Genomic DNA, 12,347 nt, shown 5'->3' with positions numbered 1-12,347 from the left:
CGTCCTTCGAGGTTGGTAAAATGAAGACCCAGATGGTTGGGGGCAAATAGGCTGCCTCTGTAAACCACTTAGAGCAGGCTGTAAAGCCCTGCGAAGAGGGATATAAGTCTAAGTGCTATGGCTAAATGTGAAGGAAGGAAGGAAGGAAGGAAGGAGAGGGAGGGAGGGAGGGAGGCAGGGAGGGAGGGAAGGAAGGGAAGGAAGGAGGGAGGGAGGGAAGGGAGGGAGGCAGGGAGGGAGGGAAAGGAAGGGAGGAGGAGGGAGGGAGGGAAGGAGGGAGGCAGGGAGGGAAGGAAGGAAGGAAGGAAGGAAGAAGGGAGGGAGGGAAGGAGGGAGGCAGGGAGGGAGGGAAGGAAGGGAGGAAGGAGGGAGGGAGGGAAGGAGTGGAGGCAGGGAGGGAGGGAAGGAAGGGAAGGAAGGATGGGAGGGAGGAAGGAGGGAGCAAGGAGGGAAGGAAGGAAGGAAGGAAGGAAGAAGGGAGGGAGGAAGGAGGGAGGCAGGGAGGTGAGGGAAAGGACGAAGGAAGGAAGGAAGGAAGGACGGGAGGCGAGGGAAGGATGGAGGGCAGGGAGGGAGGGAAGGAAGGAAGGAAGGAGCGGAGGGAGGAGGAGGGAGGCAGGGAGGGAGGAAGGAAAGGAAGGAAGGACGGAAGAAGGGAGGGAGGAAAAGGAGGGAGGCAGGGAGGGAGGGAAGGAAGGAAGGAAGGAAGGAAGAAGGGAGGGAGGGAAGGAGGGAGGCAGGGAGGGAGGGAAGAGGGAAGGAAGGAGGGAGGAGGGAAGGAGGGAGGCAGGGAAGGAAGGAAGGAAGGAAGGAAGACGGAGGGAGGGAAGGAGGGAGGCAGGAGGGACGGGAAGAAGGAAGGAAGGAAGGAAAAGAAGGGAGGGAGGGCAAGGATGGAGGCAGGGAGGGAGGGAAGGAAGGAAGGACGGAGGGAGGAGGGAAGGAGGCGAGGCAGGGAAGGAAGGAAGGAAAGGAAGGAAGAAGGGAGGGAGGAGAAGGGGAGGCAGGGGGAGCGGAAGGAAGGAGGAAGGAGGGAGGGAGGGAAGGAGGAGGCAGGGAAGGAAGGAAGGAAGGAAGAAGGGAGGGAGGGAGGCAGGGAGGGAGGGAAGGAAGGGAGGAAGGAGGGAGGGAGGGAAGGAGGGAGGCAGGGAGGGAAGGAAGGAAGGAAGGAAGGAGAGGGAAGGAAGGAAGGAAGGGAAGAAAGGAAGGAAGGAAGGGCAGGAAGGAGAGGGAGGGAGGGAGAGAAGGAAGGAAGGAGAGGGAGGGAGGGAGGGAGAGGGAGGGAGAGAAGGAAGGGAGAGAGAGGGAGGGAGGGAGGAAGGAAGAAAGGAAGGAAGGAGAGGGAAGGAAGGAGGGAAGGGTGACAACCCCCCCTTCTCACTTTGGGAGGCTTTTTGCTTCTTGGGGATCTTTTCCATGAAATTAAGTATAAAATAGGAGAGAGAGGGTGAAATTCCTCACCCAGTTTCAAGCACGCTGTTCACTGTTGTGCTGGTTAGTGCCTTCGGACTTCAGCTGCAGGTAGCTTAGGCTGGTCAATGTAGTACGGCCAGCCTTTCTCCTATCGGGTTAGAAGGCTTTCCCCGAAATGAATGAAATGACTGCCATCATTCCAGAGTCATCGGGGCACCCTTCTTTCTTCACCGTCTCTCCGGGGCAACTTAGATCCATTTAGGGTCCCCCGGCAGGGCGAAACTAACCGTGGGGCGCGGAGGTCTGCAATCTCACAACCGATCACCACGGCACAAGACCAGAAGTCCCCATTTCTTTCATTCTTCTTCCAGCAAAAGTCATTGCGAAATAGGGCTTTAATTATTAAACAACCTGGGCTACAGTTGAGCAGACATTTGATAGCCTTAATGTCAGCATGAACTATATTTGATCTCTTACAATATGCGGTTGCAAGATTTCTTTTCTCCTTGTCCTGCATAAAATAGACTCATTCATGCTTTCCCTGTCTACATCATGAAATGTGATTTTGATTTTATCTTGAAGGGCCTGGGAATTTAAAACTGTACACAACTTATAGGAAAATAACATTTTCCATAAATTTTTAATCAAGATAGGGGGTGGGTGGGTGGGGGGTCTCCACCAGCCCAAAGAATAAAAAAAAAATGACACATTTTTCTTTCTTTAATCATGTCGGAATAAACACCTACAAACTCTAGATGTATAGCATTCAACCCGGAGCAAGTCAAAACAGGCATAAAATAGGCCAGTGTTTTTCAACATGGGCAGCTTTGAGATGTGTGAACTTCAACTCCCAGAATTCCCCAGCCACCTCTGCTGGCTGGGGAATTCTTGGAGATGAAATTCACACATCTTAAAGCTGCCATCGTTAAGAAACGCTGAATAGGTCATAAAAATATATATATCACGTTTAAAAGTATGTATAATAATCGGGATTAATATGATACGATATTCGCCCATTTATCCTTTTCTCTCATTGACATGAGGTCTTCCGCCCCAAATGTTGAAACACATTGTATGCCCCTTGGGATAGATGAGATCGATTGTGGTTCCCCACATTCACACAGTGTGTCTTTGTGGGACACGCAGAGTGTCGCACGAGGACACTGCCCAAATTCCTCAACTTTGAAATCCAAATGCTCAGATAAGAGCGTATCATTTTGCATGCAATGCAAAATGTTCACAGGCTACCTATGGATTGTTGTTGTTGTTAGTTGCAAAGTTGTGTCCGACCCATCGCGACCCCATGGACCACGTTCCTCCAGGCCTTCCTGTCCTCTACCATCTTCTGGAGTCCATTGAAGCTCATGTCTACTGCTTCAGTGACTCCATCCAGCCCCCTCCTTCTCTGTCGTCCCCTTCTTCTCTTGCCCTCCATCTTTCCCAGCATCAGGCTCTTCTCCAGTGAGTCCTTCCTTCTCATTAGGTGGCCAAAGGACTAGAGTTTCAACTTCAGGATCTGACCTTCTAAAGAGCAGTCGGGGTTGATCTCCTCCAGGACTGACCGGTTGGATCGCCTTGCAGTCCAGGGGACTCGCAGGAGTCTTCTCCAGCCCCAGAGTTCAAAGGCTTCCATTCTTTGGTGCTCAGCCTTTCTTATGGATAGCCTGGCCCATTTGCTTCTCGGAAGACTTAACCTACAGTATTTTGTGTTAAAAATAAAAAAGGAACAGTTCTCTTTACTTTGGTATTGTCATTGTATAAACCTTGGAAAGAGAAAAAAGGTTATCCACCCCAAGATATGCAATTCTGGGCATTTGCCTCTCATATAGGTTTTTTTCTGCGCCCTAATCAAGAACTCTGAAATCCTTTATGCCAGTCCAGAGCAGTCAACAATACCCAAGATGAAATCAGTTAATGGTGCTTGCAGATGTCTACTTTTATTTTATTTTTAAAAAAAACACACTTAAAATTACTTAGTTTGAATAATGAAATGTCTGCAAGAAAACAACCAAGCTCAGAAAGCACTAAGGAGCCCTCGTTTCAGCTGTGAGCTACCAAAATTCCCCTTTATTAAAAGTAAAATTAAAATTAATGCCCACAATTTCACAAGGCAGCTGCGTCTTGAACGCTCCCTACATTCTCGCACCACCTTTAGTTAGATTTGGCCACTGTTGCCTTTTTAATAAACAATGGATTTATTATTTAATGTCATCAAAGTACACTGATTGAAGCATTGATTAGTTCATGGAAAATGTTCCATTTTTTTTTTCTGGTCCAGCATTGCTGCGCCTGTGATAGAAATGTGTTAGCATGAATGAGGCAGCTGCCCCAAAAGCTAATACAATCCTAGGCTGCATTAACAGAGGGATAGAATCAAGATCACGTGAAGGGTTAATACTAGTTTACAAGGCCTTGGTAAGGCCACACTTGGAATCCTGCATCCAGTTTTAGTCACCACGATGTAAAAAAGACGTTGAGACTCTAGAAAGAGTACAGAGAAGAGCAACAAAGATGATCAGGGGACTGGAGGATAAAACATTTAAGGAACGGCTGCTGGAATTGGGTGTGTCTAGTTCAGGGGTAGGCCACCTTGGCTCTTTTAAGACTCGTGGACTTCAACTCCCAGAATTCCTGAGCCAGCCATGCTGAGGGGAAAGGGAGAGGTTTCCAAGCTGAACCATGCTGGCTCAGGAATTCTGGGAGTTGAAGTCCACCAGTCATAAAAGAGCCAAGGTTGCCTACCCCTGGTCTAGTTCAATGAAGAGAAGGACGAGAAGGGACATGATAGCAGTTTTCCAGTATCTCAGGGGTTGCCCCAAAGAAGAATTGGGGGTCAAGCTCTTCTCCAAAGCGCCTGAAGGCAGGACAAGAAGCAACAGATGGAAACTAATCAAGGAGAGAAGCAACCTAGAACTAAGGAGAAACTTCCTGACAGTGAGAACAATTAACCCGTGGAACAACCTGCCTCCAGAAGTTGTGAATGCTCCCAGACTGGAAGTTTTAAAGAAGAGATTAGGCAACCATTTGTCTAAAATAGCATAGGGTCTCCTGCTTCAGCAGGGGGTTGGACTAGAACAGTGGTGGCGAACCTACGGCACCGGTGCCAGAGGCGGCACTCAGAGCCCTCTCTGTGGGCACACACGCCGTCGCCCCAGTCCTAGGCCTTCGGCTGGGTTTTATAAAACCTTTTTGCTTTACGCCTCCACCGCCGAGACAAAAAAAAAGGTTCAGTCAATCAGTCAATTTCAACTTCTCGCTGGGAAAAAAAAAGATCTTGCAAAGTTGGAATTGGTTGATTGAACTTTTTAGTCCCACCCAGTCTGCCGTTTCCACCGCAGCCATGCCCACCCAATGGGCCACACCCAGCCAATGGGCCACACCCACCTGGCACCCGACGATGCATAAGTGGGTTTTGGGTTGCAGTTTGGGCACTCGGTCTCTAAAAGGTTCGCCGTCACTGGACTAAAAGATCTCCAAGGTCCCTTCCAAATTTGTTATTCTGTTAACACGTTTGTGCTTATTTGTATAGATCGAGCTTCCAGATCTGGGCACCTTATTCAAAATTCGGATATGGCACGAGAAACGGAGTCCCTTTTCGGGCTGGCATCTCCATAAGGTAAGAAGAAAAATAGGCTGTTTCAGAAGTCAACCCTAAGCACCTGAGCTGTTTTGAGAGTAGCAAGCCATACTAACAGCCACGCACAAATGCACTACTAATAGCTTTTTGAGAGCTCACGGCCAACGCGAACACTGACCCAGGGTAATATTCAGGAAGAACGAGCAGATTTTTCTACTCTTAAGGACCCTTTCGTCTTCTGAAAGATCTGATATGTCATTTCTACGCTTGATTATCCACTCTGAGCCACTGGGGTGGACCCACCTGCCCATTTGTGCACCTTGTATCTAAAGAAGCAGTTGCACAAATGGGAACAGCTGTCAGCAAGGGCAGCAAAAGTGATAAAGGGGGTTGCAGACGGAAGTCCTACAGGAACTTAACCCTTCATTTAGTGGCTGTCCTAATTTACAACAGCACTGAAAAGAGGTGACCTATGACCGTTTTTCACACTTACGACCGTTGCAGCTTCCCCGTAGCCATGTTATTAAAATTCAGGCACTTGGCCACTGACTCGTATTTATGACGGTTGCGGTGTCCCCCGAGGGCCACGTGATCCCCTTTTGTGACCCCCAAAGTCAATGGGGAGAACTCAGAATTATTAACAGCCGTGTGACTAATTTAATTTAATTTAATTTACCTGCAGTGGTTTACTTAAGTACTGAGGCCAGCAAGGCTGTAAAACAGGGCAAAACTCCCATGATAATTGTCTTGCTTAGTAACAGGAGTTTTGGGCTCAGTTGTAAGTTGAGGACTTCCTATACTTTCTTTTATTTATTTTGTATTATTTCACTTCCACGCAGTGCCACTTGTTGACTGACTTTCCCTGCAGGGCATCTTCCAGCTTTTGAATTCTAAGGCTGCTCGTTTCAACCCTTCAGCCATTGTCTAATTCCTAACCACATTAATCTTAGTTTACTGTTGCTTTCACCTCCGAGGAAAGGATGGCATTTAACTGTAAGGTGCCTCTTTTAATAATAATAATAATAATAATAATAATAATAATAATAATAATAATAATAATAACCAGGGCCAGCAGCTGCAGAACTACTAGAAGAAAAGGTGTTTACCATCAAACATCCACATCTGCCTATCCCAGCTCCTGGGTAAGGACTCGATAGGTAGACAAAATGCCAAATCCAGTCTGAACATCTGGCTGACTGTGCAATGATCCATAATAATAATAATAATGTTGGTGGAGGTCATCTAGTCCAACCCCCAGCTTCTTGGAGGTCATCTAGTCCAACCCCCTGCTCAGGCAGAAAACCCTGTACCATTTCAGATAAATGCCTGTCCAGTCTCTTCTTTAAAAATCTCCAGTGTTGGAGCATTCACCGCTTCTGGAGGCAGGTGGTTCCACTGGTTAATTGTTTTTACTGTCAGGAAGTTTCTCCTTAGTTCTAGGTTGCTTCTCTCCTTGCTTAGTTTCGATGGAGAGTCTTCGTCATCCAGATCGCGGTTGTCCCAAGGATGCTTTTTCAAAAGGCAACTGGTTTTCCTTGAAGACATCTCCCTTCTCATCCCAGAAGCTTCTTCAGTTCCGACGGAATGGTGGAGAATGAAAGAATTTATATGCCAGCTAAGAGCACTAACGACCAGGTGACTACAAGGAATATAGATCCTTCTATCCTCTCCCATTTGATCAGAACTGAAGAAGCTTCTGGGATGAGCAGCGAACCGTCTTCCAGGAAAAACAAAGAAAGAAAAGTTGCTGTCAGCACGGCTAACATTGGATGTTTTTGCACTGACGACAGAGGGAAATGCAGCCATCTTTTACCTTTTGCTTTTAGAGTTAGATGATGATGGGAGGGGGGGACGTGAACGAAAGTCCAGCTAGACATAACAACCCTAAACCTAGCGTGAGAATCAAGGTAATTGTAACCAGAGCTGGTAAGGACTTGGCGGGCTGGAGAACTGGAGAGGAAGCCCTCGCTTCAAGCTAATTGGGGAATGTGATTTATGACTGTTAATTGGAGGAGGGAATCTGCTTTGATACTATGTCCTTAGAGGAGGGCAATTCAGTTTTTGACTTTGATTATACAGTGCCGATATTATGCTACTCAAATAAAAGATTCTTGAAGGTAAACAATGCCTGGAAGTTGTTTAGAAGAATTTCATCTGTCGGAACCGTGACAGTTGCCTTTTGAAAGACTTTGGGATTCCTCTTTTCTTTCCTGATCCAGAATATTATTAATAAGGATGCCATGTTTTGCCAATTCATGAACTGGAACCGTTCCCTGCTTGGTTTTAAGCACGTTTACCCAGAAATAATCCCTCTAAGGGCATGTCTAGTTAAATGTCTTGAGATTAAAAACCTTACAGATGTAATCCTATATATTTATCCAGATGTGAGCTTATAGCTTGGGCCAACTGAAAGGAAGTTCCGATTTATTAGACAGATGACATAAACTTCTTAAGTATATCTGAAGGGCAAACAGTTTAAATACCACAGACTTCAGGTTTTCCCTTAACAGAAGAGAATGTTAACCTGTTTTAGAAGGGATATTTTGCTACGTTTCCCAATCCAGGTCCATTTTTATTCATGTTTACTATTTAATTGATATAATAGTTTGTTTAGGCCAGTTACCTGGCCATTAAATTTCCTGCGACATTTATTATAATTTTGGCCACCATAATCACAAAAAAGATGTTGAGATCTTGGAACAAGTTGAAAGAAGAGCAACTAAGATGATCCAAGGCCTGGAAACTAAAACATACGAAGAACGGCTGCAGGACTTGAGTTTGGCTAGTCTCAAGAAAAGAAGAAATAGGGGAGACATGAAGGCAGTGTTCCAGTATCTGAGGGGCTGCCACAAAGAAGAGGAGGGGGTCAAACTATTCTCCAAAGCACCAGAGGGCAGGACGAGAAACAATGGTTGGAAACTGAGCAAAGAGAGAAGCAACCTGGAATTTCTGGTGGCAAGCTGTTCCACTAGAAACTTCCTAACAGTGAGGACAATTGACCAGTGGAACAGCTTGCCACTGGAAATAGTGGGCGCTCCATCCCTGGAGGTGGAGACTGGACAGTCACTTGTCTGAGTTGGTATAGGTTCTCCTGCTTGAGCGGGGGGCTGGACTAGAAGACCTACAAGATCTCTTCCAATTCTATTCTATTCTATTCTATTCTATTCTATTCTATTCTATTCTATTCTGTTCTGTTCTGTTCTGTTCTGTTCTGTTCTGTTCTGTTCTATTCTATTCTACATTCCATTATTCTACTCTTTTCTATTCTGTTCAGTTCTGTTCTGCTCTGTTTGGTTCTATTCTATTCTATATTTTCTTTATTCTATTCTATTCTATTCTATTCTGTTCTGTTCTGTTCTGTTCTGTTCTGCTCTGTTCAGTTCTATTCTATTCTATATTTTCTTTATTCTATTCTATTCTGTTCTGTTCTGTTCTGCTCTGCTCTGTTCGGTTCTATTCTATTCTATTCTATATTTTCTTTATTCTATTCTATTCTATTCTATTCTATTCTGTTCTGTTCTGTTCTGTTCTGTTCTGTTCTGTTCTGTTCTGCTCTGTTCGGTTCTATTCTATTCTATTCTATATTTTCTTTATTCTATTCTATTCTATTCTATTCTATTCTATTCTGTTCTGTTCTGTTCTGTTCTGCTCTGCTCTGTTCGGTTCTATTCTATTCTATTCTATTCTATATTTTCTTTATTCTATTCTATTCTATTCTATTCTATTCTATTCTATTCTATTCTATTCTATTCTATTCTATTCTATTCTATTCTATTCCATATTCCATATTCCATATTCCATATTCTATTCTATTCTATTCTTTTCTGTTCTGTTCTGTTCTATTCTATATTTTCTCTATTCTGTTCTGTTCTGTTCCGTTCCGTTCCGTTTTGTTCCATTCCGTTCTGTTCTGTTCTGTTCTATTCTATTAACTCCAGAATATACACTACAGATAGTCATTGACTTACAACAGTTCATTTAGCGACTGTTTGAAATTACAACGGCACAGAAAAAAGTAACTTATGACCATTTTTCACGCTTACTACCAGCAGCATCCCCATGGCCAGGTAATCAAAATTCAAATGCTTGGCAATGGACTCATATTTACGACGGCTGCGGTGTCCCAGGGGGTCATGTAATCCCCTTTTGTGACCTTCTGACAAGCAAAGTCAACGGGGGAAGCCAGATTCACTTAACAACCGTGCTACTAACTTAACAGCTGCAGTGATTCACTTAACAACTGTGGCGAGAAAGGTCGTAAAACAGGGCAAAATTCACGTAACAAATGTCTCGCTTAACGAAAGAAACTTTGGACTCAGCTGCAGTCCTACCTCGAGGGTTACTTGTACTGTATTAACAGACCTTGGCAATTACTTGAAAATGTGGAACCCTGACATAACTCTACAAAGTATTCCAATATCTCAGGGGCTGCCATAAAGAAGAGGGAATTAAGCTATTTTCCAAAGCACCTGAAGGCAGGACAAGAAGCAACGGGTGGAAACTCATCAAGGAGAGAAGCAACCTAGAACTAAGGAGAAACTTCCTGACAGTCAGAACAATTAACCAGTGGAACAACCTGCCTCCAGAAGTTGTGAATGCTCCAACACTGGAAGTTTTTAAGAAGAGATTGGACACCCATTTGTCTGAAATGGTGTAGGGTTTCCTGCCCGAGCAGGGGGTTGGATTAGATGACCTCCAAGGTCCCTTCCAACTTTACTACTATTATTATTATTATTAAGGTAGAGTAATTCTGTTGCATAACACAGGTAGGTTACAGAGTTAGGAAGCCAAGTGTGGCACAATGCAGTGTTTCAAATTTAGATATGCATCTAAGCTCACCTTGAATTCCACTGACTGTCAACATCCAGCTCAAGAATCCAAATAATCCAAACAAAGCTCCAGAATCATTTAGTTACTGTTTATTAAATACACAGCTTGGTTATGTTGAAGAAAAACTAACTCTGAAGTTCCAACCCCAATTCATAGACTTAAACAATAGTTCCCAGCTAAACCTCCAACATCTTGCATAATTCATATCAAAAAAAGGGTGGCCCTTGAAATACGGCATCCCGTTTTGGTCACCACAATGTAAAAAGATGTTGAGACTCTCGAAAGAGTGCAGAGAAGAGCAACAAAGATGATTAGGGGGTTGGAGGCTAAAACATATAAGGAACGGTTGATGGAATTGGGTATGTCTAGTTTAATGAAGAGAAGGAAGTGGAGTGACAGGATAGCAATGTTCCAGTATCTCAGGAGTTGCCCCAAAGAAGAGGGAGTCCAGCTATTCTCCATCGCACCTGAAGGCAATACGAGAAACCATGGATGGAGACTAATCAAGGAGAGAAGCAACCTAGAACTAAGGAGAAATTTCCTGACAGAATAATTAATCAGTGGAACAATCTGCCTCCAGAAGTTATGAATGCTCCAACACTGGAAGTTTTTAAGAAGAGACTGACAACCATTTATCTGAAATAGTACAGGGTTTCCTGCCTGAGCAGGAGGTTGGACTAGAAGTCCCCCAAAGTCCCTTCCAATACTATTATTAGTATTTCCATTTTGTTATGGGAACTGTCTGCTTCAAATCCACACCCATTCTGGTGTCCTTGACAAGGCTTCAGGCTCCCACTGCCTGCAGCTGAACTGAAGAAGTTTCATTTCTCCATCTACCCATTTGAAAGTAACACCTCCTCCCCCTTAATCTAAAAGCAAGTTGAAACGCAGAGGCAGGTAGCTGCCAAAGTTTCATCCTTAGCTCTTATCTACTGCCTATTTTTTTGACCCTTAGTAGATCAGATTCTTGTAAAGAGCTTAAGCCTGCAAGAAACCTTTATATTCATGTGAACTGCCTGATTTCTCCCATTTGACACCCGATATATCACTGGGTAGTTGTTCTGGCATAATTTTGTTTTTGAACCCTTTAAGGTCACTTTTTTGAAAACCCTGACCAAAGAGAAGTACACCTTCAACTGTGGCCGGTGGTTAGATATCAACGAGGATGACAATGAGATTGTACGGGAGCTGGCAGCAGAAGGACCACTGGTGGCCGAAGTGATGCCAGGTGAGAAGAATGCGGATAGAACGAGAAGCGGTTAATGGCTGGTTTAAGCCATGTTGAAGATTTCTTCCCTGGTTTGGTGTTCTGCTAATGAGATTCATTCATTCATTCATTCATTCATTCATTCAGTTTCTACATTGCCCATCTCCCCTACTAGGGGACTCTGGGCAGCTTACAAATGATAAAAACAGGTGAAAAGTAATGAAAAGATTAAAACAAGCCAACATTAAAATAATACAGGTAGTCCTTGACTTCGGTTAGTGACCTGTCAGAAACCCCTTCAATATTTCTTTTCGGGGCTCTGCCATTCTAGTGGAAGGGGAGGGGGGGGCTTGTGGATGTATTCCCTCTACTTTTGCTTTTTCTCAACTTTGATGTATCTCTTTGGATGTGAAAAGGGGAAAGGAATGTGCTAGGGGCTGTCGGCCTTATCTCCAGCCTGTTGCAAGATCCAGTGAAGGGCCTGGGAACCATCCTTTAGGAGCTCCGGTTTCCGTAAGAATTTTGTACTTGTGGATTCACTGGATGCGAACTGGATAGTTGGGCTCTAGGTTGGGGTTTTGGGAGACAAATGCTTTAATGTAGGAATTCACGTGGGAAGTCTTTAGATCTTGCTTTTCTCTCTTGCTATCACTAACTCAATTTTGGTCACCACGATGTAACAAAGATATTGAGAGTCTAGAAAGAGCGCAGAGAAGAGCAACAAAGATGATCAGGGGACCGGAGGCTAAAGCATATAAGGAATGGTTGCTGGAATTGGGCATGTCCAGTTTAATGAAGAGAAGGACGAGGGGGGACATGATAGCACTCTTCCAGTATCTCAGGGGCTACCCCAAAGAAGAGGGAGTCCAGCTATTCTCCAAAGCAGAGGTCACCAACTTTTTCATTCTGGTGGCCTGGAGGGAAAGGGAGCACCTGGGAAAATTGTGTGCCCGTGGAGACGCCATGAATGGGGCTGCACGCACCCACACGGCGCTAGTGGCCCCATCTGCATAGGCGCACAGGCACTAGCCACTGCTGCTAGCCCCATACGCATGCACACATGGTTCCGTGGGCTCTAGCACAAGTGGGGGTGAGTGCGCACACACATGCGTGAACACTGTCCTGCCTGTCCCATGGCCCAGTGGCCAACAACTGTGGTCATAAGTCAAGGACTCCCTGTAGAAATTCAGTGTTTCTTCTTTGTTCAAATTCTTTGGAATAGGATAGGACACGGCTCACCTGAAGCTGACAAGCTCAGTTTTGGTCTAGTGAGTAGTCAATAGAATAGAGCTGGAAGGGACCTTGAAGGTCTTCTAGTCC

General features: G+C 44.9%; 1 protein-coding gene across 1 annotated transcript in view; it reads left to right on the top strand.

Annotated features, from left to right (window-relative positions):
- LOC120299943 (lipoxygenase homology domain-containing protein 1-like) overlaps window positions 1-12,347 on the top strand; it is a gene marked incomplete at its 5' end in the record, with an annotated part of 90,956 nt that overhangs the window by 36,600 nt on the left and 42,009 nt on the right. Inside the window, 2 exons of the mRNA XM_039325302.1 lie at window positions 4,943-5,029; window positions 10,913-11,048. Of these exons, the coding sequence (XP_039181236.1) occupies window positions 4,943-5,029; window positions 10,913-11,048 (223 nt within the window). The remainder of the gene's footprint in view (window positions 1-4,942; window positions 5,030-10,912; window positions 11,049-12,347) is intronic.

This window comes from Crotalus tigris, unplaced genomic scaffold (assembly GCF_016545835.1).
Source record: "Crotalus tigris isolate CLP2741 ecotype Arizona unplaced genomic scaffold, ASM1654583v1 scf7180000024324.182252, whole genome shotgun sequence".
Classification (NCBI taxonomy): Eukaryota; Metazoa; Chordata; class Lepidosauria; order Squamata; family Viperidae; genus Crotalus; species Crotalus tigris.
This window is presented reverse-complemented; position numbering and strand designations above follow the sequence as displayed.